The 23,148-nt window shown below is 36.5% G+C and overlaps 1 protein-coding gene across 6 annotated transcripts in view; it reads left to right on the top strand.

The window, feature by feature from the left end:
• Nucleotides 1-23,148, top strand: part of OFD1 (OFD1 centriole and centriolar satellite protein) — a 33,931-nt gene that overhangs the window by 6,371 nt on the left and 4,412 nt on the right. For all 6 annotated transcript variants that reach the window (XM_074814779.1, XM_074814778.1, XM_074814781.1 and 3 more), the window contains 11 exons: nt 1,701-1,874; nt 3,844-3,950; nt 4,819-4,938; nt 6,217-6,290; nt 6,964-7,055; nt 7,198-7,387; nt 8,046-8,176; nt 8,775-8,886; nt 10,323-10,931; nt 14,689-14,821; nt 19,604-19,704. In XM_074814779.1, coding sequence (XP_074670880.1) covers nt 1,701-1,874; nt 3,844-3,950; nt 4,819-4,938; nt 6,217-6,290; nt 6,964-7,055; nt 7,198-7,387; nt 8,046-8,176; nt 8,775-8,886; nt 10,323-10,931; nt 14,689-14,821; nt 19,604-19,704 — 1,843 coding nt within the window. The remainder of the gene's footprint in view (nt 1-1,700; nt 1,875-3,843; nt 3,951-4,818; nt 4,939-6,216; nt 6,291-6,963; nt 7,056-7,197; nt 7,388-8,045; nt 8,177-8,774; nt 8,887-10,322; nt 10,932-14,688; nt 14,822-19,603; nt 19,705-23,148) is intronic.

The following is a 23,148-nucleotide window of genomic DNA, read 5'->3' as shown; positions in this document are numbered from 1 at the left end:
TTCAATATAATGCATAGAAACTGAGGCATGAATTGCTGCTGTGTAGCTTGACAGTTGATTTAATTTTTAAAATCGATGAGAGTTTGCATACTATTTCAAAACATGACACAGAAACACTAAAATTGTAACAGACAATATTATGAATTATTTCTGGGGGTTTTTTCTTCATATAATTGAAGACAGCTCTTTTACAGAATTTTCCTTCATTTTAGGAATAAAATCAGAAATTTTTTTTTTGTCAGTAATCCATTGATAATTCTTATGTCTGAAAAATGGAGCAGAGAGAATATACTGTAGTTCATTTAAATACAGGTATTTTTTTTTTTTCCATAAATTTCTGTCAAGATCAACAGTTTATTTGGACAGAATAATTTAACTAGTTCATTTAAATATGTTTTTTTCAATGAATTTCTGTCAAGATCAATAGTTTATTTGGATATAAAAATGATAATCTGATAGTCAGAATTCTTAGACACACTTTTAAAGCCAATCATCTGCTTTTAAACTGAGGAAATCAGTTTAGTCATGTTTATTCAGCTAGACAAGTAGAAGAATGAAGAGTTAAAACTGCCAATGTATTTTACGTTCATTTTTCATTTAGTCTTTATTCCCCAACAGGCACTGTCTGTTTAGTATGTAAAACATGTTAATTTGTGTGTTGTTAAGTTTGTCTCAGTTTAAGCAAAGCAGTTGCAACAAAGGAGATTGGAATCTTAACCAGATATAAATCACTTCTAAATTCAATTAACTTTACACGCATTCCTTAGCAATGTGACGTGAATTACTGTAAGACATTTCTAAGCCAATTTGTGTATGTACAAGTGATGCTGTACTGTCTCACCATTTCCTTAATTTTTCACAAAATTTATGCCCACAGACCTGAATTCCTTGATCAGCCGTTCCTCCTGTGCTTTTTCCCCTCTTTAACCTCATTTCCTGCAGTCTCACAATTTTTCTACTATTCTCTTTTTATTCTTTTGCTCATTTTTTCCTCACATTTTTTGTCTTGTATGCCTGCTTTCCATTTTCTTCCAAATTTTTATTATAATTCTTTATAACCCCGTTTGTTCTTGCATAAATTGCACTTCACACATTGTATGGAGGCACGTTCCCTATGATTCTTCTGTGCAGTTTCAAGATGTGTACTTTCTTGCTTGTATGCATTTACTTTTTTTTCAGTTGTGCTAAGTCTGTGAATCAGGACTTCTGTTTCTGTAACCCTCTTTATGTGGAGTTACATAATCTGCATTTTTTTACATGTTAGGCACTTCTTTTGTGTCCAGATGAATTTCTGTTGTTCCTGAGCATTCTGCCATTTCTTGCAACACTAGTCAAAAGTGATTCTAGGAAAAAGGGGCAAGAATAGCAACAGTGTCAGAGGACGAGTTAAAGAGTGTGGCTATTCCTTAATTGCAAGCAGAGTATCGCTCCTGCAGTTTTTCTTCATAGGCCTCTGTTTTGCTCTTGTCTAAAGCTATTAGTTTTGTACAAGTTCTGCTTTGGGATGCCAGATAAATGCATGAAAACTATGTGAGACATGCAGATAGTATGTGCTGCTAAGATACTTTTATCACAGTAATTTATTTTCATTGAATTATCATACCTCTCCTAACAAGAATTTCTAAGTGAAACTTAGAATTGTCTGAGAAGGGATTGTCTGTGGATTTGATACTTAACCCACTCTTTCTCCTTTATGTAAGCTAGAACAGTTTAAAGAAGTTGAAATAGCAAAGATTAAAATGGAAGAGAAAGTGCAGACCCAGAAAGAAATCTCTGAGCTGCGTCATGAGTTAGAGAGGACACATCAAGCAAAGTCTGAAGCCTTGATTTCTCGTGAAAAGAATGCTATTGAGAGGCTTCAGAAGCAACAAGAGGTAAAGTTCCAAATATTTTTTTCTTAACCTAGTACAAAATGATTTGGTGAGTTGATTAAACTGTTCATTTATCTTTGGGAGATACGCCTTCAGATCTTACTTGGCTTATTAGTGAAAACTTGGAATCTTCTTTTGTTCTCATAAATAGGGGAACGCATTTAGTAGCTGCAAGAATAAGTATGGGTAAGTATCTAAGTAGAGCTGGCTGGAAAAGGAATAGTTTTGCAAGCTAGGATTGAAGGATTTAAATGTAATAAATACTTTTAAATCTGTTTTAATGACTTCTGAATTCAGATCACTGCGATTTTTTTAACAGAAAGTTCACCACAGCTTTCAGTTATACTATAAATTCTTTCTATTGCTAAGAAGGACTCTAAATGGAATATATAGTCTGTATGGTATGGATATGCCCTTTCTTTATGTCATTATATGTTGAATATTATTAATAGCCACTGTCTTTACTGTAAACTAGCATCTTGTTTCTTTTCTTTGAACACTTTTTTGTTGATGAGTTACTCCTTTGGGCTGTTAACTCTTGGTTAATGCTTTGCCAGAGTAGTAACTGTTACTGCACCACACAATAATTTGTATATAGTTCTAAATTGCTTCTCCCAACTCTATTACTTTTCAGTTTTTGGAAGAGTAGTTTGCTTGCCTGTTTGTGTAGCCATTCTCCTGCTGTCTGCAGTAGACCCTCCTATCTAAATAATAGCCATCCACAAATGCTAACCACATTTTTGCTCTGGTATGGTGGGGTTTTGGTTCTTTTTCCCCCTGAGAGCACATGGTATTGGTTAACAAAGTGATGATGCAGGTCTCTTATATAGATTATTATGTACTGGTCTCTACTACTGACCTCCCTTCCAATCTGAAAATGAAACATTTTATCACTATGCTATGAATTTCTTTCATGGATATGTCCTTAGGAGCTTACAAAAAAATAATCTATTTTATGCTATCAATCTTTTCTTCTTTGGATATGAAATTAATTCAGTAATTAAAAAAAAAGACAGATAACTAAACCAACATACCTATCAAGTACTGTGTATGAATATTTGGTTGCTCTTGTCAGCTTCTGCACTCACTGAAATGTATATGCTTCATTTACCTGGGGACTCTGTTAACAGAGAACAGGAGCTCTACTGACTTGAAATATATTTACATTAAAGGTAGAAGGTCCTTTAACCTTTTACGAAGATAACTTTATGCCCAGGAAATACGGCTTGACAAACTGCTCCATGTTTTGCACTAGGTACAGCAGCTAAGTCTTTCAGTACTGTCAAGTGCACATGACTTACAAATTTGATATGAGCACCCATGTGGCAAAATCATTATTTTCTTCTTCTTAGGCAATTACTATTTCTTTGGAGAGAAATAATGCTTTATGTGCTTAAGGACAAGAAAAAAAGCTATTTTTTATTAATAAGAAGATACGTGACTTTTGGTATTAGCATGTTCATCACTTGGAGAATCCCTTTTACAATTTGAGTTCTGTAAGTTGAACTGAAAAAACTGAAAGACTGCTGGTTGATTCAGTTTCAGTTTTATCATGTTTTATCAGGGGTTTTTGGCATTTGTTTTTCCAATTTTGTTTTTATGAAGAACCTACAAAACTATTGTTTATTAAAAACATTCAGATGTTTAAATATGTTTGTTCTGTAATTTTTTTAAAACATTTTTTCCTTTTACATAAGTTTTAGTCAGTGCTATTTCTTAAAAGAAAAGTGTTTACAGGTAGCCAGTCGTGACTCCATCTAAAGCATTTTTACTCAGAGTAAAAGAAGAAAGGGAATTTAAAAAAAAAAATTACAATCAATTCTAGATGTTATTTCAAATTATGATTATATAAATCATATTTATTGGAGTAAGACCAATTCCTGAAGAAGATCCTTGAAAGTTTGAACATGTTAAACAGTAAATACCTGTATAAAGTGTGAAGTAAAACTAGAGGTAATATTTTATGATTCAGATAGAAGCAAAGGAAGTATACGCTCAGAGACAAAGTCTACTGAAAGATATTGAAGTCATAAGGACCAGAGAGGCGGAACTGAAGCAAAGAATTGAGGCATTTGAAGTGTAAGTTGCTGAGGGGCATATACAATATGATGTTATTGTCCTTTTTCTGGAAAGCATGCTTCAAGATGTTGCTGCTTCTATGACACTGAAATAGATTATATATCCCAGAAGTTGTGTTTTGCATTTTGAGCAGTATTGTATACTGTCTCTATTAGCAGGAATACCTCATACCAAATGTCATTTTGGGTTTTTTTTCTATTCCTCCTCATCCAACTAAAACAGTGCAGCATCACTTTGGAGGCAAGGAGCCAGATGTTTGCTTTGAAGTACTTAAATTAAAAAAAAACTCAACAACTTAAAACCCCAAACAACATATTATTTAATCCTAACACTCATGAGGCATGTACATATTTTGCTGCTTTAGACTTGGGGTTTTTTTTATTTGTCCTTAGTAAGATCAGTTTTCTTTCGTTAAATAAAAAAAAAAAAAACAAAACATTTTTGGCCAGGTTTTCCATGCTACTTAATGTCATTACTTTGTCATCTGTTTTTTACAGCAACATGAGTATCCCACTCACAAAAACTTGCCTTTTTTTTAACAAGCCAGCAGAGGGTGCTGATAGAGTAGCACGCTCAGCACTACCTCCTCTGAAGGCTTTCTGGTGTGGGAAACTGAGCTAGGGTTATCCCGGGATAGCTGCATAATTGATTGGTACTGGATTTTAAGTAGGGCAATTTAGTTTGTGTCACATCTTTTTGTTCTTAATGAATTACAATGACAGATTCTGATTATAATTTTAAATTGCTAGTCCTCCAAGCAAGCACATTACCCTTTGATGTCTCTAAATGTTATTTTTTTAAAAAACCCAAAAAACTAAAGTTTTGGCCTTGTAACTGGTCATTGTCTGTATAATTATGGATATTTCAGCACTCAGAAACTTCAGGAAGAGAAAAATAAAGCTATTGATGATGCACTTCGACGTCGGGAGGTTGCTGTGAAGAACATAGAGGAGACATATGACCAAAAGCTTAAGACGGAACTCTTAAAGTAAAATTTTCTTTTTTCTCTAATAGGACACATGCTACTTTCTATGAAAACATTTCTATGAGAACAATACATTCTATAGGATTTCTTTTGAAAAGTGTAACAAAGCAAGGACTTTGAAAATGTGCACTTGTTTTTGTTTCAGCTTGAATTCTTATGTTATTGCTTAGCTCTTTGCTAGTAAGACAAAATGTTCTGTCAGGTTCAGAAAAAGCCATATCTGAAAACATTTATAATCTATGTCCCAGTCATGCAAAATGCTGAGCTTTCTTACCTCCTGTAAATTCCAGTAAAATTGAATGGTAGAGTTGGATGACTGCTAGGCTGTGAATAGTGGTGCACCTGGCAGTGCTCAGTGTCTAGCTGGTGGCCGATGATAAGCAGAGAACCCTTGGGGCCAGTTCTGGGACCTGTACCGTCCAACACCTTCATCCATGATCTGGATGTTGACACAGGGCGTCCTCAACAACTTTGAACATGAGGCTTAATTAAGGGGAATGGCTTCCACAACTAATGGCAGAGTTTCAGTTCAGACAGACTTTGATAAGCTTGAGGATTGTGCCAACACAAATCTTAGGAATTTTAACAAGGAGAACTGCAAAGTTCTGCGCTGGGGGCAGAATGTCCCTGTGAAGTAGTATAAATGGGGAAATGGAATTGACCGAGGAGCTGCATTTCTGAAGAGGACCTGGGAGTTACAGTGAATGCCAGATTGACTATGAGCCAGCAGCAGGCTCCAGCAAATAAGGCAAACAGCATGATGGGTGACAATAGCAGCCTGGCCAACAAACTGAGGGAAGTTGTTATCCCCTTCACGTAGTGGCAAAGCTGTGCTAGGAACACCATGCTCAGGTTTAGGCTCCCCAATTCAAGAAAGCCATGAAGAAACTGGAGAGGGCCTAGTAAAGGTCTGTCAAGATAGTTATGGGACTATCAGATGTGACCTCTGAGTTCATGTGGCAGGGGCTGTAAATTGTGTCTTGGGAGATTCAGCTTGGACATGGGGAAAAAATTTTTACTGGGAGGGTGGTGCAACATTGGCAGAGGTCTTCCAGGGAGGTGGTGGAATATACATCCTTTGAGCTTTCCAAGACTTGGCTAAGAAGAGCCACAGTGATTGGCAGGGCCCTTCCAACTGTTTCAGTGGCTCTGCAATAATTAATTTTGTCAGTAAATGATTGTGTGATTATAGTTTAGTCTGGGCAAGACTGGAAATTAAACAAATGCACGTGCATGTGCACACATGCATACTTCGGAATACATAATTCTTTTTACTTCTAGGTACCAGCTTGAATTAAAAGAAGAATACATAGCCAGAACCAATAAAGTTACTGAAGATGAGAAAAAAAATAAAGGTAACCATCTCTCTGAGATTAATAAAGTAGCTGTTTAGAGCTTTAACTAACAGGTATGAAAACACTGTTGTTACTAAACAGTCATGGTGTTCAGTAACAGTGATGTAAGCGACAGAAAAGCCATCAAAATAGATTTTTGAAAACATGTAGCAGGATCCAGTGACAGGTCTGCAACTCCTTGCTGTTCAGAATGCAGCAGGAACCATGAGCTGCTGCTTCACACAGAGGCTGCAAAGCATTTTGCTTTTTCAGTTTGCCATCTCCTGAAGTCCTACTAGCTCATTCATTCTCTAATTGAACTCTGGTACAGTCTGGTACCATACCCTTGAATGGTTGCCAGTTTCTACATTTATTGTGCACAAGATGTTTAATTGGAGCTTGAGGAAGGAGAGCTGGGACAGATAACGTGTTTAGGCTTTTAAGTTAGGGACGTGTGAAATATATGATGTGCATACGAATTTGATTTACTTAATTCTAAAGGAGTATGCATATGTATATATACACACAGTGTGATTTACTTAATTTTGAAGGAGTGTGTGTGACATTCAGTCATTTTTATGTCTTGAATTAAATTGAATGTGGGGCTTAGCAGCTTAAACTGGTTTTTGCTGATACAGTTTTTTACTGTAATACTCTACTAATTTTAATTCAGCATTTGTAATCCTCCCTGCAGAGAAAGCTATGCTTTTGCATGAAGAAGCCAGTGCTGTTAATTCAAAAAAGGAGGAACTCAAGCAAGCTGTATCACGCACGAAAGAGCTTGAGGTAATTGTAAACATGAATTTAAAGCTGCTGTATTATAATTAACACATTTGAGGTACATTTAAAAAAAAAGAAAATGTGAAATAAAAATAATGGTTAAGTAGTACAGCAGTTCATAAGCTTCTAAACTGTTCTTTATCTGCAGCTGGATTTGGAGTCAGTGAAGGCCCAGGTTCTGTTGGTAAATAAACAGAACCAGTTGTTGACAGAAAAACTGAAAGAAGTATCAGACTATCCTTTGCTAAAGGAGGAGAAATTGGAGCTCCAAGTACAGAATAAACTACTTAGGCAACAGCTGGATGAGACTCGCAGTGAGAACCAGCATCTTCGAGACAGTAAGTGAATGATTTAGTAATTTCCTTGTTTATGTTTCCCTACAAGTATTTGTTTAGAAATAAATTTTCCTTACAATACATTCTTTGTATTATGTATACTAGTAGTTTGCATTAAACCCCAACTAATGTTTGTGTAAAATGAAACAGTCCTTGATATTAAAAGTTTATTTTCTTTAATATGTCTCTATAGTAGAAATCCTGAATTAAGTGGTAGCTATAATAATATTAAGAATACCCCTTTCACCCTTTGAAAAAAGCCATGCAATATTTCTAACCATAGTATTAGTATGGTTAATCATGGTAAAAGAACATTGCATTATTATGTTTAAGTGCTTGCCTGGCTACAGTTATAAAATGCCAAGTAGTTTTAATGTGCATTTGAGATTATGGTAGAGATGTATACCCAGTTACATAAAGTAAAGGTATGTATTTTTCTTCCAGAATAGGACAGTCTGGATCTAGTTCTTAAATGACTACACCAAGAAAATGTCAGTCCTTTGTAAAAAGAAGAAAAAAAAAATTCCTAAGTCCTTTATTCAACAAAGCCTTGTTATGTTCCGAAAAACAAATCAGCTTTACATTTTGAAGGGGTATCATGTAGAAAAGTGCACGCTTATTATTCTACGGCTGAGTGTCTAGTATTTCTCTTTCTGGGCAGAGTTGTCCCAGCCCTCGGCGGAGTACCTGGCCTGCCAAGTGGAGCTGAGGAGAATGGAACATTCTAGGAAGCTGGCGCTGGATGAATTTGAAAGTCATAGGCAGATTTTGGAAAAGCAGCTACAAAGTGAGGTAAATTATTTTTTCAAAATAATTTGAGTGCTTTCTTTTTCCTGTCATCTTACTCACATTTATCTATGTACCTGTGCAGGCCGTTTAGTTTGTAGTTACAGGGATTGTTTGTACTCCACTTATTTTTATGTAAACAACTCTAAAGAAAACAAAACACCACCAAAAACGACCAAAAAAAACCCCAACCCAAGAGGTGATGGCCTCAAGTTGCACCAGGGAAGGTTTAGACTAGGTATTAGGAAGCATTTCTTTACAGAACGGGTTGTTAGGTGTTGGAATGGGCTGCCCAGGGAGGTGGTGGAGTCCCCATCCCTGGAAGTGTTTTAGAGTTGGGTCGACATAGCGCTGAGGGATATGGTGTAGTTGAGAACTGTCAATGTTAGGTTAATGGTTGGACTGGATGATCTTCAAGATCTTTTCCAACCTAGATGATTCTGTACATCTTCAAGTAGTTGTCAGCACTGACTTTCAGTAGGACACTATGTATATATGGTTTGACCAGACCTGAAGAACATTTAGAAACAAGTATTCAGCCAGTTGACATTACTCTTTTTGTTAGAATTATGCTGGTTTTTGTTTTTCTCTCGATCTCCTATAGGTTGAGCGTTGTGCCCAGTTAAAAACCCAACTGTTGGACTCCGAAGCTACTGTCAGGAAATTAAATGTGCAGGTTGAAGAACTGAAATTGCAGGTGAAACAAACACAGGCAGGTTTGTATCTTACACCAGAACCGTCCTTTTACCTAGCCAGTGTAAGAATTTCCAGAAACTTAAAAAGCTGCAGTTGCATAGAACTAATATACCACCAGTGAGTAGATTTCAAGTTTAAAATCAAAATCTATTTAAAAGTCCAATTTAAAAAGCAGACTCATTACAACTTCTATTCCTTTCAGAAAACAAGCGTATAGGAGAAAGGGAAAACATTCCTCCCTGAACACTTGCATGGTTTTTATTGTCTCTTTCTTCAGTATGAAGACATTAATGTTTGGTGATAACATAATCACTGTTTTGCAGGGCACAAGTTGTGTTTTAATGCATTTTGACTCTTGAATGTTCATAATAAGAATAATCAATTTGAAATTTATTGCATACCTCACAAATTTAAATCTAACCTTTAAACTGTCAAGGCTAATAACTTATGCATCTCATACAGACATTAGAAAGAGAGAGGCATCTGCATACAGCAATTCAGGCTGATGAAGAAATGTAGTTCTAAAGATGCCTGTCTGTCAAATTGCTAATATCAAGTATGATAAATAGAAGTTTGGGGATGTATATTTAATCTAAAAATATGGAATTGAATTCTGCAATGATTATACTTTACATACAGCATGTGTTGCACCATAGTTCAGAATATGCAATATCTTATATTATTCACTAGACCAATATGTACATTTTCATATATGGTACAAGTATCGGTACCATTTGGAATTGGAAATTTGTTAGTGTCAAAATAGCAAATATATATTTTAATTGAATGACTGAAAGTACTGCAGGGACTCTTATTTTGCATCAGAGTTAAGGATGTCATTGAAGAACTATTTATGTAGCATAAAAGCAAGGTTGTTATTTTGCTGAGAAAGATACAGCCCTATAGATTCGTCTTTTGGGCTTGCTGAAGCATGCAAGTGCAAGCCAGGAAGCAGACAGCCCTGAAACATTCAATTTACCTGACAATTTTGGAGAAATACTTTTTTAAAAAAACCCAACATTATGTGTGTGCTATGTTGTTTTTCTCCAAATTTCTGATCTAAATAGGAGACTGTTAAGACTTGTGGCCTGCCCTGTGTCCCTCACCCTTTAACAGCATGGTTGGATATAATGTGTCCAAAGTGTTGATGTTTTCATTTCTATTTATTAATTTAAACATAATTTAAGAAATAACATTGTAGAGAGCATACTTCAGGTAGTTTTACGTGGAAGGATTATATATTAAAAAAATAGTATAGGTGATAATTTGCAGCTGTGCAGCTACATTAAAAATACATTTAAATCAACCTATTTAAATTCTCAAAATTTAAGCCAATTCCATGTTAAAATAATTTTGATCAAATTGGAATTTAAATGCTGTGTTTTGCTGTTTCTGTTTCATTATGGGTCTCCCTCTCACTCTTTACTGTCAGTGACTTTCTCTTGTTATCATTTAGCTCTGGAAAATGAAGTGTATCGGAATCCCAAGCCTTCACTTGTCGATCGCTCTGTCCTTGACTTCACTGTTGACAGAATTGTACCTCATGATATTTATGTGGATAGCACGTTCCTGAAGAATCAGGTTATGACTGATGTGATGAAGGTAAATGCTGTGCCAAGAGTTGGCTATCATCAGCAGTTACAGCCATGCAGTGCTTCTCCAGATTCTGACCTGGAGTGTATGGCACAAACCCGGGCTAGGATAAAAGAACTAGAAAAAGAGGCAGAGTATTTGGAAGAAGCCTACAGGAACTACCAACACAGAGTCATGCAGGATGCGGTTGCAAGCAGAACGCCAAGAAAGATGCAGTCTCCTTTACTTGTACAGTGTCCTATTAGTAGACCTCCCTTGACTACCCAGCATGAACTTCCAGAGGATAATCCCAGCTCCCAGCATTCCCCGCTGAGCAGTCCAAGAGGTGAAAAATACATCAAAAGAACTGGGCAGGTTGATGTCTTTAAAAATCCCTTAACACCACCACACAGAGGAGTGTCTTCTTCAAGACGCCTTTCTTCTACTCCTGTTTCCAAATTGGAAGATCTCGGTAACAAGAAAATTTCAGATGGTAAGTGACAATTGTTAATGTGGTGTGGTATTGGGGTTTTACTTACTGTTCCTCTTGCACTATGGGAAGAGAAAGATTTAGCAGTGATCGTCTTTCACTCATTTGTTAATTGCTAAGAAGCAGGAGAAGTCAAAGACAAAATGTGCTATCTGGTTGGAGTATTGCTTCTTCATGGAAACAAGTACTGGAGAAATACATTGAGGGACGCTAAACATACCGCACTTGGTTCAGGTTGCTTTAAAGAGAAGACTACACCATATAACTCACTACAGGTGTAACCTTATGATATGCAGAGTTTCATTCAAAAGTTGCTGTTAAGTATAACTACTTTGCAGCATTAATTGTAATTTCCTAGTTTTAATAACCTTCCCTCTGTATTCCTATCCTTTCTTTAGCTATTGTGGTTAACGTGTGCAGTGGAAGACTGCTTTGTCTTGCTTCTCTTAAATTGAGTTTTCCAATCTGAAAGCTCCAGATTTGCTTTTGTTTGTTCTTTTGCTGTGACATCTTTATCAAATATTCCTGAGCAATTGTGAGGGGGAGGGGATTAGTGTTTGGTCATTATTGGAAAATTGTAATTTCCTATTAATTTCACAGTGTCTAATAATTACTTAGTTGTTTTTTTTAAAGGGGCAGTAGTGAGAAAAGCAAGCAAAGTAGAAGAGAATTTAAAATTTAAAAAACATGTTGTTTCAAATCTGCAGTACCTCTGCTTCTTGAGTCATGCCATTCTTGTCACCCTAGCTCAAAGTGGATTTAATAGGATGAAAAAAAAGAGATAGTAACAAAAAAAGATAATGATCAGCTTCTGCATTGAAGGAGGGTTAAATACAAGAAGGGCAGCTTCGTTTGGAGAAGAGTTGGCTGAGGTGGGCTGTGGGAAATCTGGAAAGCAATGAGTGATGTGGAAAAGGTGAAAAGGGATTGATTAATCTCTGCTTCGCAGACCCCAGAATCCTGTAAAATTGAAAGGAAGGAGGAGGTACTTTTTCATACCAGGAGTAAGTTGTGGAATTTATTGCTTCTGTGGCAACAAGTATAGATGCAGGAATAAAACTTCCCTGTCAGGAGGACCCAAAAAAGTGTTGAGAGGAAAGGTCGGGGTGGGTGTTGACAGAAGTAGGATATAAGTATTCTCCTTTTTGAATTTTAGTTTAGTTTTGTTTAGTAGTGGGCACTGTTAGAAACAGGTTACAGCCTGATCTGTTATGGCTTGTAGAATATCATGCTCTGTTACTGAAAACATATTTGAAAACTTGAACTTCCAAAGCAGTCTTTTACATTTTAGGTTTTCTCTATCAGTTTCTGTATAAAGTACTTGCAGACTGTTTGTTTAATACTACACACACAATCTTTCATAAAAGTAGGATTTTGTTGTAGAATCAGGAAATGTAAAATTTAAAGTTGTGTGCATAACCTTGACAATCCTTCCTGCCTTTGTACCTGTCAGAGGCTAGTTACATGATGGCTGATGTCTTTTTTCCACTGGATCTGTTCTTTGCTTAATGCACAAGACTGACTTGTTCTGGAGAGGGATAAGAGTTGAATAACAAAGGAGGGCATTACCTGACTTAAGTGTTACAGATATTGAGTGGTATGTAGTGTAGGAAACTGGGTTGCAGCTAGATGATAGTCTCAAGGTGAATTGATGAAGTACTTGCCCCAGTAAGCACAGTAGCTTCCGTCCTAATGTGCTGTGGAGTGATTCATCTGCTTCCAGTTAGATTGCTTCCCCACTGCTATGTCACCTCTGTTTCAAGAGTCTTCTGAGGAGGAGTGCTTTTATACTGGTATATACGTTATCATTTGTGCTAGAGATGGCTGAAGCACCAGGTGTGATTTTGCTAGAAAACCATAAGTCATTCTGGAAGCTTCCATGGAGGTTTTCAGTGCTCAGAACAGCTCAGAATAAATTTTAAGAGGTAAAAGTGATCATGCACGTGAGTCTGAGATTTGTTTTTCCTTTAAGTAAGGTATACCTCAGTGACAACTGCAGCTCAGTTGTCAGCACCTGTCTTTGAAGGATGAAAGGAGGAAGCGTGTCCTCCTGTAAAATACTTGCAGTTGACAGATCTAGCAGCAGTTTTACTGCATAATCTACCAGTGGAAGGGTATGAGGTTTTCTCTCTTCCTTTAAAGTAGCTCATGTATTTGACTGTTTTCCTTCCCAACCCCATGCATGTTGGACGTCTTTCAGGCTTTGACTTTCTACTGGGAAGGAGTAAGCCTGTTTCTTTAAGAGCAACTAAAAGTAGGACAGGATCCTTTTCTGTTTTCCCCTGCTTACTGTCTCCAATCTCTGGGCAATAACATGGATCAAGAAATAGTTACTGAGAAAAAAATTTGGATTGCCATCTGACTCATGCTTCTTATTACTTCATCAGTACTTTTCACCTTCATCATTACTTGACCAAACTTCGTACCTTCTAATGAGAAAGAGCAAGGGCTGTGAGTCTTGCAGACAGCTTACTAAGTAGTAGTAGGTTGTAGTAAATTGCTATATGAGATGGCTGGTGTGCCATCTGTGTCCTGACATGCAGTGTGTGTTACGTCGAGGAGGTACATGCAGTAAGTACTACGTGCTGTTCTTGTCCATTTGTTTTGCATCTGAAAATTTGACAAGTTATTTTATAAAAGATTGGATGTGGGTGGGCTGAGGGTTCCCACCATGAACAGGTACTGCTGACACATGAGTATGATGTAACTGCTGGGTCCTGTTCTGTTAGTGCTCAGCTTCCTTAGAGGGTGTTCATCTGTGCTGCATGGGCATAGGGGTGTCTGGAGATAAAAATCTATGGGCAGCCCCTAGTCTGAAGCATCCTGACTTCTGCACTGTGATGTGCACCATGAACAGAGTGCCTGTCTATACAACCACCTGAAAGAACTTCAGGTATGGGAGCGTTAATAATGGCTTTTCATCTGTCTCTTGAGCCCAATTAGCACTGACTACAGTAAAAGTTACTTGGTCAATAAAGAGAAGAAAAACAACAGTACCTGCTTACTGAGTGTATACCATATCTTGTAGAAAAAATAACAATCCCTAGTCTAGTAATGAAAGACCTGTGCAGCTGCACAGGAAAGGAAAATTAAGATTGCAAAGCCAAATTTAACCAAAGTGCTGGACTTGGCAAGATTGATTAAAAGGCTTTTTAATGCAGAGGTTTTGTTTTTTGCCTTGGTTTCTTAGGAAACTCAAGACTTCTCTAGTCACACTGTTTCCTCCCCCAATAGCTTTACAGCAGTTGATAAGAGGATAAAATCTTCAAAGATCTTCTTTGCTTCATCACCCATTTTCACAAATCTGTAGAAAATGAAACCTCCAGGTTAAATTTCCTAGGAAGAATGGCCTCTGGGAGACCTCAAGCATTATCTTTTCCTGGCTAGTAAGCACATCCCTAGCTTGAAATCCAGGTCTGTAACTGCTTCCTCTAATGTCCATCATGGGAGAAATTGTTTGGTGTTTGGCAGAGGGGCTACAGTTTGTGGGAAACATGGACATATTATGGGGTGATGATAATCACAGGCTTTGTGAGGAGTAAGTTTATGATGGTCAAGGCTTGTAGAGGAGAATTCCCATACAGGAGAGGTAAATAAATAAATAAATAACTAGTACAAGAAAGTACACGTTAAGATCTGGATGTTGCCCTGTAGTGGTGGTGCCTGCACAGTCCAATTATGCATGTGTTGTAAAAACAAGTCTGAGAAATGGTAGGACAAATAACCGACTAATACAAATTGTGGGATTTTTATTCTACAGACATCAGTGGCTCATACCTTGCCTCTTCACAGCAGAGTGTTGACCAGGTGCTTTCTCCTATTTCAAAGCCTTATCTACTTTCATCTTCTGAGTCAGTTTCTTCCTCACCATCCAGTCATGGCCAGAAAATCAGGTAACATTGTTTACAAAGCAACTTTTTTAACCTGCTTTTTAAAGAAACATTTACCTAACTGTTCATGGCGATAGCTGCTTTTATAATTCAAGTAATACATTAATTTTATAAGTGAGAACTTTGCTAAAGATGGATAAAGATTTCCATTCTTGAATATCATGCCTCAAGAGGAACTTAGTTATAAAAAACCCAAACACCCCCCCCTCCTCCCAAACCCAAACACTTTTGGCAAGTATGCTTTGACTTTTTCACCTGTGATAAATTTGTGCTTCCTTAGAGTGCAAAGTTACACTCAGTGAAATACTTGAAACTCAAGTGCATTGGAAACTTCAGATGAATGCAACCTTTTTTTTTTAAAAAAAAAAAAGTCTTGTCCTATGACAAGGTAAAACTTAATTGATTTACAAAGTGTTCCATAAAGTCATTACGCTGTTGTAGTTGGGCAAGGGTGAAAGGTTATTCCAAAGATTCCCTCTGTTGTGGAGAAATGGTAATGGCAGCACTAGCTCCAGAGCCTAAAATATCCACTGCTGTGGAAAAATGCTAGGCAAAGGATCAAAAAGCCTGGAGAGTGAGAATGTGAGGCACCCTAAGCACGTGTTGATTTAATGCAGATATAGCAAACTGATCGTCACTGAAACTTAGCTCAAATTCTGCTGTTTAAGGATACTAATTAATGTTTAGAACTGTGTGTGCTTCTCGGCACTTTGTGCTACGTCAACCACCGTAAGTATTGCTTTGTTACTGTGTGTGCCTTCAAAGATAGAAGGTGGTTCATTTGGTGTGTGCTGTCACCACTAAGGCACACCTGACAGATACAGGTCATACACAGTTCGGATGCTCCTGGGCTCAGGTCAGGCTGATTTACTTTGTTGGTTTTCAGACCTGTAGGTATCTCTGTAGATGTAGCTCTAGATTTAACAATAAGCTTTTGCCCTTCTTTCTTTGCTTTTGCCCTTCTTTGCTTTTCTACTTTTCACGTGTTGGTGTTCTGACAAACTTTTGAAAGCAAGGTGTGGTGTGGATCCTCATATTTCAAGAGAGCTGCAAGTTCTGCAGCACTTGAAATCTATTGTATCAGTGTAGACCTTCTGTTTCATTGTATTTCACAGTAGACCACTTTCAGACAGCTGAATAATTCACTGTTAATAAATATGCTGCTAATCTACTAATTTCAGAAAATGTGTTTTTTAAAAGTTTCCTAAAAAAGTAAAATTGGTTCCTACTAGTAAATCTGAGTTAAACAACCATCGACTTATGTGCCTATGTATAATATCTATGAAAAAATCTTATGTTTTAAACATGTGAAGAATGCATGCACATATCCAAGATATATCTAACTTTGGACCATATTGATAATTTAAAAATTTAGACTGTATACTTTTTTGAGTAAGAATAATGTCTATACTGTGGTGCTAATGGGAATGTGAACGTACTGCAGGGCCAATTAACTGTTACTTGGCATGTCTTATTTACAACAATCCTATGGGACATCTTGCCCTCATATGGGAATGTGAACATATTTTTAGCAGTTCGCTGTCATGAACTCTTTTGGAATTTGACAGTTTTGATTCCTCTAGTAGCCCTCTGTGCCATCCATGTAAATGTGATCTTGATAAGGCTAACAAGAACTCTTGCTGACTGATTTGAGAACAAACTTCGTTTCAGAAGACAAAGTTGGGTCTTTAGAGGAGTAAACTTCATTTTTCAAAAACTTGAAATTATTTTTCAAGAAAAATGTAAAACTACAAGCTCATCACAAATTCCTGTCCAAAGTCGTGATAATCTCTCACCTTTCCTATATCAGAACAGGCCTTTTGCATACCCTTGATGTTGAAAAGCTGTGGATTTTATATTTGATGCACACAAAAACCCTTAATAAAAAAAAAGGCTACTAGTTCCTTGAGCAAAGCTATCTCTTTTATTGTGTCTCTATTTTTTACATCTGTGCTCTGACTGACGAGCTTTTGCTGATTGAAGCTTGGTAGTTTCTGCTGCCTGTTTGAGAATTTAAATCAAGGCAGTTGTACATTCTCACTTCATTCATTAACAAGCTGTAATGCTAACTTTTTTTTTTTTCTCTGAAGAACTTGTTCATGTGCCTATATAACTTTTCAGAATAGAAATCTCCGGTTCCCTTTGCATGTGGGAATGGGATGGGTAGTAGAACTTTACTATTTTTTTCTTTGTGGGTTTTTGTTGTTTTTTTTTTTTTTTTAAATCTCTTTTAAGTAAAAGAATAACTTGGCAAAATTAAGCTGCAGAAAAATGACTTCCCTTTCCTCTCTGTATCTCCTATTTCCGTGTATGAAATTGTTCTGTTCTTAATGGTGGCTGGTGCCTCCACTCTCCAAAACTGAGAATCCTGAATACATATCTTCAGAAAAAGCTTGGATGTTTAATTTTTAATGTTTCTTTCCTAAGCAGAGACACTTGAATTGGCCTGCTAGCCATTATTCCCGATTTGATACCTGAAGAAAGCTTGACCTGGGGCAGCTCTAGCAGGCATTTGTAGGGCTTTCTTATTTTGTTGTTACAAAGTTGTCAATATACATTTAATGTAGAGAGGGTCTCTTTCATGGTTAGAATTTGGAGAGAGCCTTTATGTTCTTGGACTTGAAAAGAAGCTGTTGGGATTTCGAGGGACTGTGAGGTTATTTCCTTTAGGTGGCTGTCTCTTCTTTCCCTGCTCATTCACATTTTCTACAGTATGTCTCAGATTTCCTGTATTCCTGTGACAGACCTTACAAAGTGAAGGTTGAATGTTAACCTGCATGTTAAGGTGATAAGGGAAAATGCTCTAAAACGATGAGTCCACGCTGCCTGAAGAGTGAACAGTATGAGCAAGTTGTGTTGCAGAGAACAGGCCGGGGTCTGGGCAGGCAGCTGTGGGTTGTAGTTGCTTTCTTGGATTCCCTGTGACAAAGCAAGGGTATGAGGTCCCAATAATTTTCTTGAACTTGCTGCTTTCCCAAGACTTTCTTAAAGGGAAAACATTATTTTGTTGAGTATTTTTTAATTTCTTGTGCCTTGGACTGTTTTCTGTTACATAAAATATTTGAGAAATGCATGTGTGGGCTTTTCCTGTTATTTACTCTCATTATTAGCAAATGCCACATCATGGATGTGTATTGTGGGATTAGTTTATGACCTGTAGATTTGAAGTGGCAATGGGAACTTCTTTGAAAGGAAAAGAAAATACGATGCTGTAACACCAGTAAGCTATTACAAGTTAGACCGCTGTCAGTGGGGAAGAACAATTGCTTCTGTGACTACAGGAGCTCCTTGTTTATTTATGTTTCAAGATATGAGTGGTATGAAGGAAGCCAATAAACACAGACAGGAAGACTAGAGTTATAAGACAGATTATTATCTAAACCATTCCTTTTTTGTTTAGGGCTGAAGAAACCAATTGGGAGGGTTGTTACCAGTTTTAGGCTAAAAAAGTGATTTCAAGCATTAACAACATAGTTTAGATGGTGGTTGCTGGCTTTTGTTTAAGCTTTAATGGTAATTTTAAGTATAACTCACGCAATTTAATAATTTGGTGTTGATTGGCACACCAGTACTGTTTCATGGAATATTGACATTAGGTACAGTCCAGGGTTTGGTTGACAACTTCGTATGATGGAATGAATGAATTTTGAAAACTTTTTGGAAACATGTGTTTACTCATCTTCATGAGACAGACCTCTTCAGTTCGCTGAATCGGAGGCAGTGTATTGGCTGTCTTTTCTATCAGTGTTGCAGGACTCAGTATTGAAGAAAGTGGCATGCAAGTCCTTGAACCTTGCATCCTTAAGAATTATTTAACACTTAACCATTTCTGTGAACGAAAGTCTAAAAACATGAAGTAAACTTCCAAAAACTTGAAGTTCCAGTTACTCTTTCGTAAGTTAATTTACAGGGTATTTTTCCCCACTGACGTTACTATTCTTTTGACAATGCAGATTTATTTGTGTGTCCCCACGTTTATTTTTTCTTAATTGAACATGTCTCATTGTGGGGGTGTGTTTTGTTTGTTCTCCACTTTTGCCCCACAGAAAACCTGAATTCTTTAGAAATTGTAAGCATAAACATATTTATGCCATGGTGAAGAGCACCAGCTGGTGTGTAGTAAGCTCCTTTATGAAGTGCTGCTGCTGAATTTCATTAGTGACCTGACTCCTTTTGCTATTCTGGTTCTGGTCACAGTTTAGTAGCTGGGTCACGTGGGAGATATTGTTCTTCCACATTATCCTTCTGATGAGATAAATGGGGATTTAGAATGAGGGCACCAACCCCATTTTTCGCAGCACCCAGATTTTCACCCCTGCATATATGTTTTGCCAGACATCTAATCCTAATACATTTCAAACACATCTGTTAAGATAACATCACAGTGGGAATTAGATGGTAACACAGAGCCTAAAAAGGCAAATTTCTTATATTCGGTTGACTAAGTGTCACAATTAATTGTATTTCTCCGTATTTTTTTTTTCCTTACTCCTTTTTATGCCTTCTGAGAGTGTATTTTGTTTTAATGTAATGCCTTTATGTCATATATAGGCCTTGGGGAAAGGCTGCAGGGAGATGGCTATTGGAGAGATAACTTTTGGTAAATGTTAGAGAACCATATTTAAATAACTTGAGTCAGAAAGTTACAGCATTTTGGTTTCATGGTTTGGTTTAGTCTGTTGCTAAGCATGTGAGTAATTCTTGATATTTAAATCTCAGATTGCTATTTGCTTAAAAGTTTAGCATTTCTATTTAAATTATTTATGTTCTTTTGTCTTCTTTCAGACTTCATAATCAACAAACAGATAAACAAGATTTCAGTGATATCCCCAAACCAAAGAAACTAATGTATGAGGACCTTGAAGAACACATTTCTTCTGTTGAATGTAAGTTTTAGTGCATTTCAGACAGTTTGTTTAACACCTTAGAGCTTAACAGTTCTGAGACAGTTGTCTTAATAGTTTAAGACTGTAGTTGGAGAGAAAAAATTCTGACTGATGTTGGAAATAAGAAAAATAAACTGTCTCAGATGATGAGGGATTAATTTTCTTCATATTTGCATCTTTAGAGGAGTAAATAGACACTAAAATAGAGTTTGTTTTGAAATTTGGGAACATACTTTTTGTTTGGAAATCTTATATAACCTTGTTCAGATTAATGTATGTCTGATGGTTGTTTCAGAATATTTTAAAACTGTGTAGGATTTTTTATTTTAAAACAACAAGGTGTACTAGTATATGAACTAACTTGAGGCTTCATTATATTTGCTGCATAAAGTAAAACTCCAAGGAGCGTTCATCATGGACCAATGTCAGAGCAGTGTTACCAAGTTGTAACTCTGAGGATAAATTTCTGCAGCCATTACATATACTCTTGTTGATTTTTTTCCTTCAGTAACTGAGGCTTAAATAGTTTTATGAATTAGAAGTTACTTTAGAAGTGTAAATGTGTGAAGAACACTTTCAATTATGCTGTCATTAATCAGCATCTCTGAATAGTTTTGGAACATATGGTTCAGTTACTGAAATGTGAATTTTATCTTAATTTCCTTTTTCTCTGAGGTCAGAATTTTATTTATTTATTTACATTTCTTCTCTCTGTTGGTTGCAGGAAGAACTTTGTCATTATGTGGTGTTTTGCACTGTGTGCTATAAAATGTTCCCTTCTCTCTATATGTTGCAGTCAAGCCTGCAGGGTCAGTTTAGAAAAAATTATGATATAGCTAAGGTACTGTAGAAAGAGGAGGATAATAAAAGTTAATGCACTTTATAGCCATTTCTATATGGAGAGAGAAACAGAAGCAGTTACTGGCTTCATTTCCTAGTTTTTCAGCATTTGAGTGACATTTTAATGTTGGACCTGAGCAGCCTTATCTCCCATGAAACTGTGGGTCTAAAGTGAAATTGTCAGTGAGGAAGATGTGAACAGCAAGCTAAACACCTTTCCCCTTTCCAGATTTTGTTAGGTCTGTAAAGTCTTGAGACTGGTAGAGATACATCGTTGGGTGGTATAGTTAAATTTATAGGTGTGGAAGAGATTATAATTATTGTATAGGAGAGTTAGAATCACTGATTTCAAAGAAGATATTCTTAACTGGTGTGAGTGTTTTCCCGGGTCTGAGACTGGCTTATTCTTTTGGTTGTGGTTAGGTCATATGGAAGATGGAGTGATGCCCTTGCTCACTCCCCTGAACCTGGCTTTGAGTATTTTAAAAACCAACCAACCAACCAAAGAAGATTGTTTGTTTAAACAGCAGATGTGCTGATAATGTTCAGAGATAACTAGCAGAAGCTGATGGCTCATCTATGCATTTCTCTGTGAAGTTTTACTCAGTACATTTGTTGTTTTTTAATTTCATTTATTTCTCTTTTCGTAAGCTTTAAATGCATTATTTCAATGTGAGTCGAGCCTGTAGCCGCTAGTGGTTTCTACTCATCTCATATTTTAATTAGATTTAGATTTATTTGTTTAATTTTGTATTAGAGACTTTTAGGAATACATTACATATTTCACTCTTACCACATATGAGAATAGACTGGCATTTTATTGGCAATTAGGCCTGAATAGATGCTGTGCCCAAGTAAATTGCCACTGTATCATTTAGTGACACGTGGTAGTCAAAAGAATAATTTTAAGAGTTTGTATATGCTGATGGTTTCCCAATCAACAGTATTTTATTTGGGTCAGACTGCATCAAAAGACAATCTCTATATGTAGAAGGAAATCAGAATGGTTAAAAAGGGGAGAAAGTAACCCAGGAGGGATTGGGGTGGAATAAGAATGTAAAATCTAAAAAGTAAATATAGAGTAAGATATAATGAAGGAAGAAGCTGATAAGAGTAGAAACAACCAGTGGAGTGAAGCAAGTACCGGAAAATGTGGAAGACTTAATCCTACTCTGAGTGAGCTCTGGCAAGAAAAGACTGGAATTTCTGTTGGCAGTGATTGCTTTTAGTTGATGGGCTCTTCTTAAGGAAGTAATGCATCTCTTGGTCTCCAGTCTTACATAAAGGAATGAAGGTGTACAAAGAGTGTTACCTTTTTTGCCCTTGCAGAATGCTTATGTAAAGATGTTTTGTACTGTATTGTTTTGGGTTTGGTGTTTGTTTTGTTTGTGTGTGGTTAGCAGACCTTTAGAAGTTAGATATAATATTTAACTGGAATCTATTTCTGAAAGGAATTTTTTGACTATTAAAATATCGCAGACCCTGAAACACACTGGTGCCTCATATGGAAATAATGTTGTTGTTGATAACATCATCTATGATTCTTATAACCTTATAATTTAAACCTAAAGATGGAGAGAGCAAAAAAATGGAATAGATTTCCTTTTGACTGTGACAGCCTGTTATTTTAGACTTTCATAAAAAACATATATAGAATTTACTTTCCTAGGCGAAGCTGGTGGGACTTCCTGTTGCTTTTGTAAGAAACTGAAAACATTCTCATAACTTAGTGAGACCGACAGTTTGGCAGAAATTTTCTGTGATGCTTTCATCTATAATTCCTTTAAAAGAATTTTAATTTAAAGAGATTCAGACCATTCTGAGAGAGAGGCTGATCAGTTTGCACGTCTTGTTTTCCTTTGTGCAAAATATTTCAGTTTTATTATCATCTGGAAAAGAAAAATGCTTGAAACGTTTATAATATGTGAAGGATGGGAAATTGATGTTTTCTAAACCATTACACAAAACTTAAGGAGATATATAAGATATCTGTACTGTGTTACAGTAAATACTTGGAAAAATGGTCCTGTGTATTTCAGAAGGTTGGCTACCAAGAGATAATGGCTACATCTGACTTTTTATCTCTCTTTGCTTTCTCCCATAAAATTGAGGTAATAGCAGTCTGCATACGTTGCAGATAAATAATTAAGAAGCAGTTGACTATCATAGCAATGATCACAGAGGAGGTACAGTAATTGTGTTTTTGTAAATTCAGAGCTCCATTATGCAGGGAGAAGAAAATAGTGTAGAATATCTGAGTTATCAGTATCCATCCTGTGCACTGAAGAAGGCAAGAATCCTAAGAAAGAAATATGTGACCAAATAATTAAAGGTTGTTTTATGTGGATAGAAAGAATGAGCTAAGCTTGGACATGTAATTTTTCTGTGACATGTATCTTGATTATGTAAAGAAATGAAAACATTTTGGTTTTCTGTTGTATATTTATTCATGAATCTGTTTTGGCTTTGTAAACAGACATGTTCCAATAGCTAATTTCAAAAGTAACAATTCTGTAATTAAAGAAGCAAGTACAGCCTATGATAATTCTTAATCCTCAGGGAAATGGCGAAGTTGAAGGGAAAATGCTCAATTAGTGCTGATAT

This window comes from Strix aluco, chromosome 2, assembly GCF_031877795.1.
Source record: "Strix aluco isolate bStrAlu1 chromosome 2, bStrAlu1.hap1, whole genome shotgun sequence".
In the NCBI taxonomy this organism is placed as follows: domain Eukaryota; kingdom Metazoa; phylum Chordata; class Aves; order Strigiformes; family Strigidae; genus Strix; species Strix aluco.
This window is presented reverse-complemented; position numbering and strand designations above follow the sequence as displayed.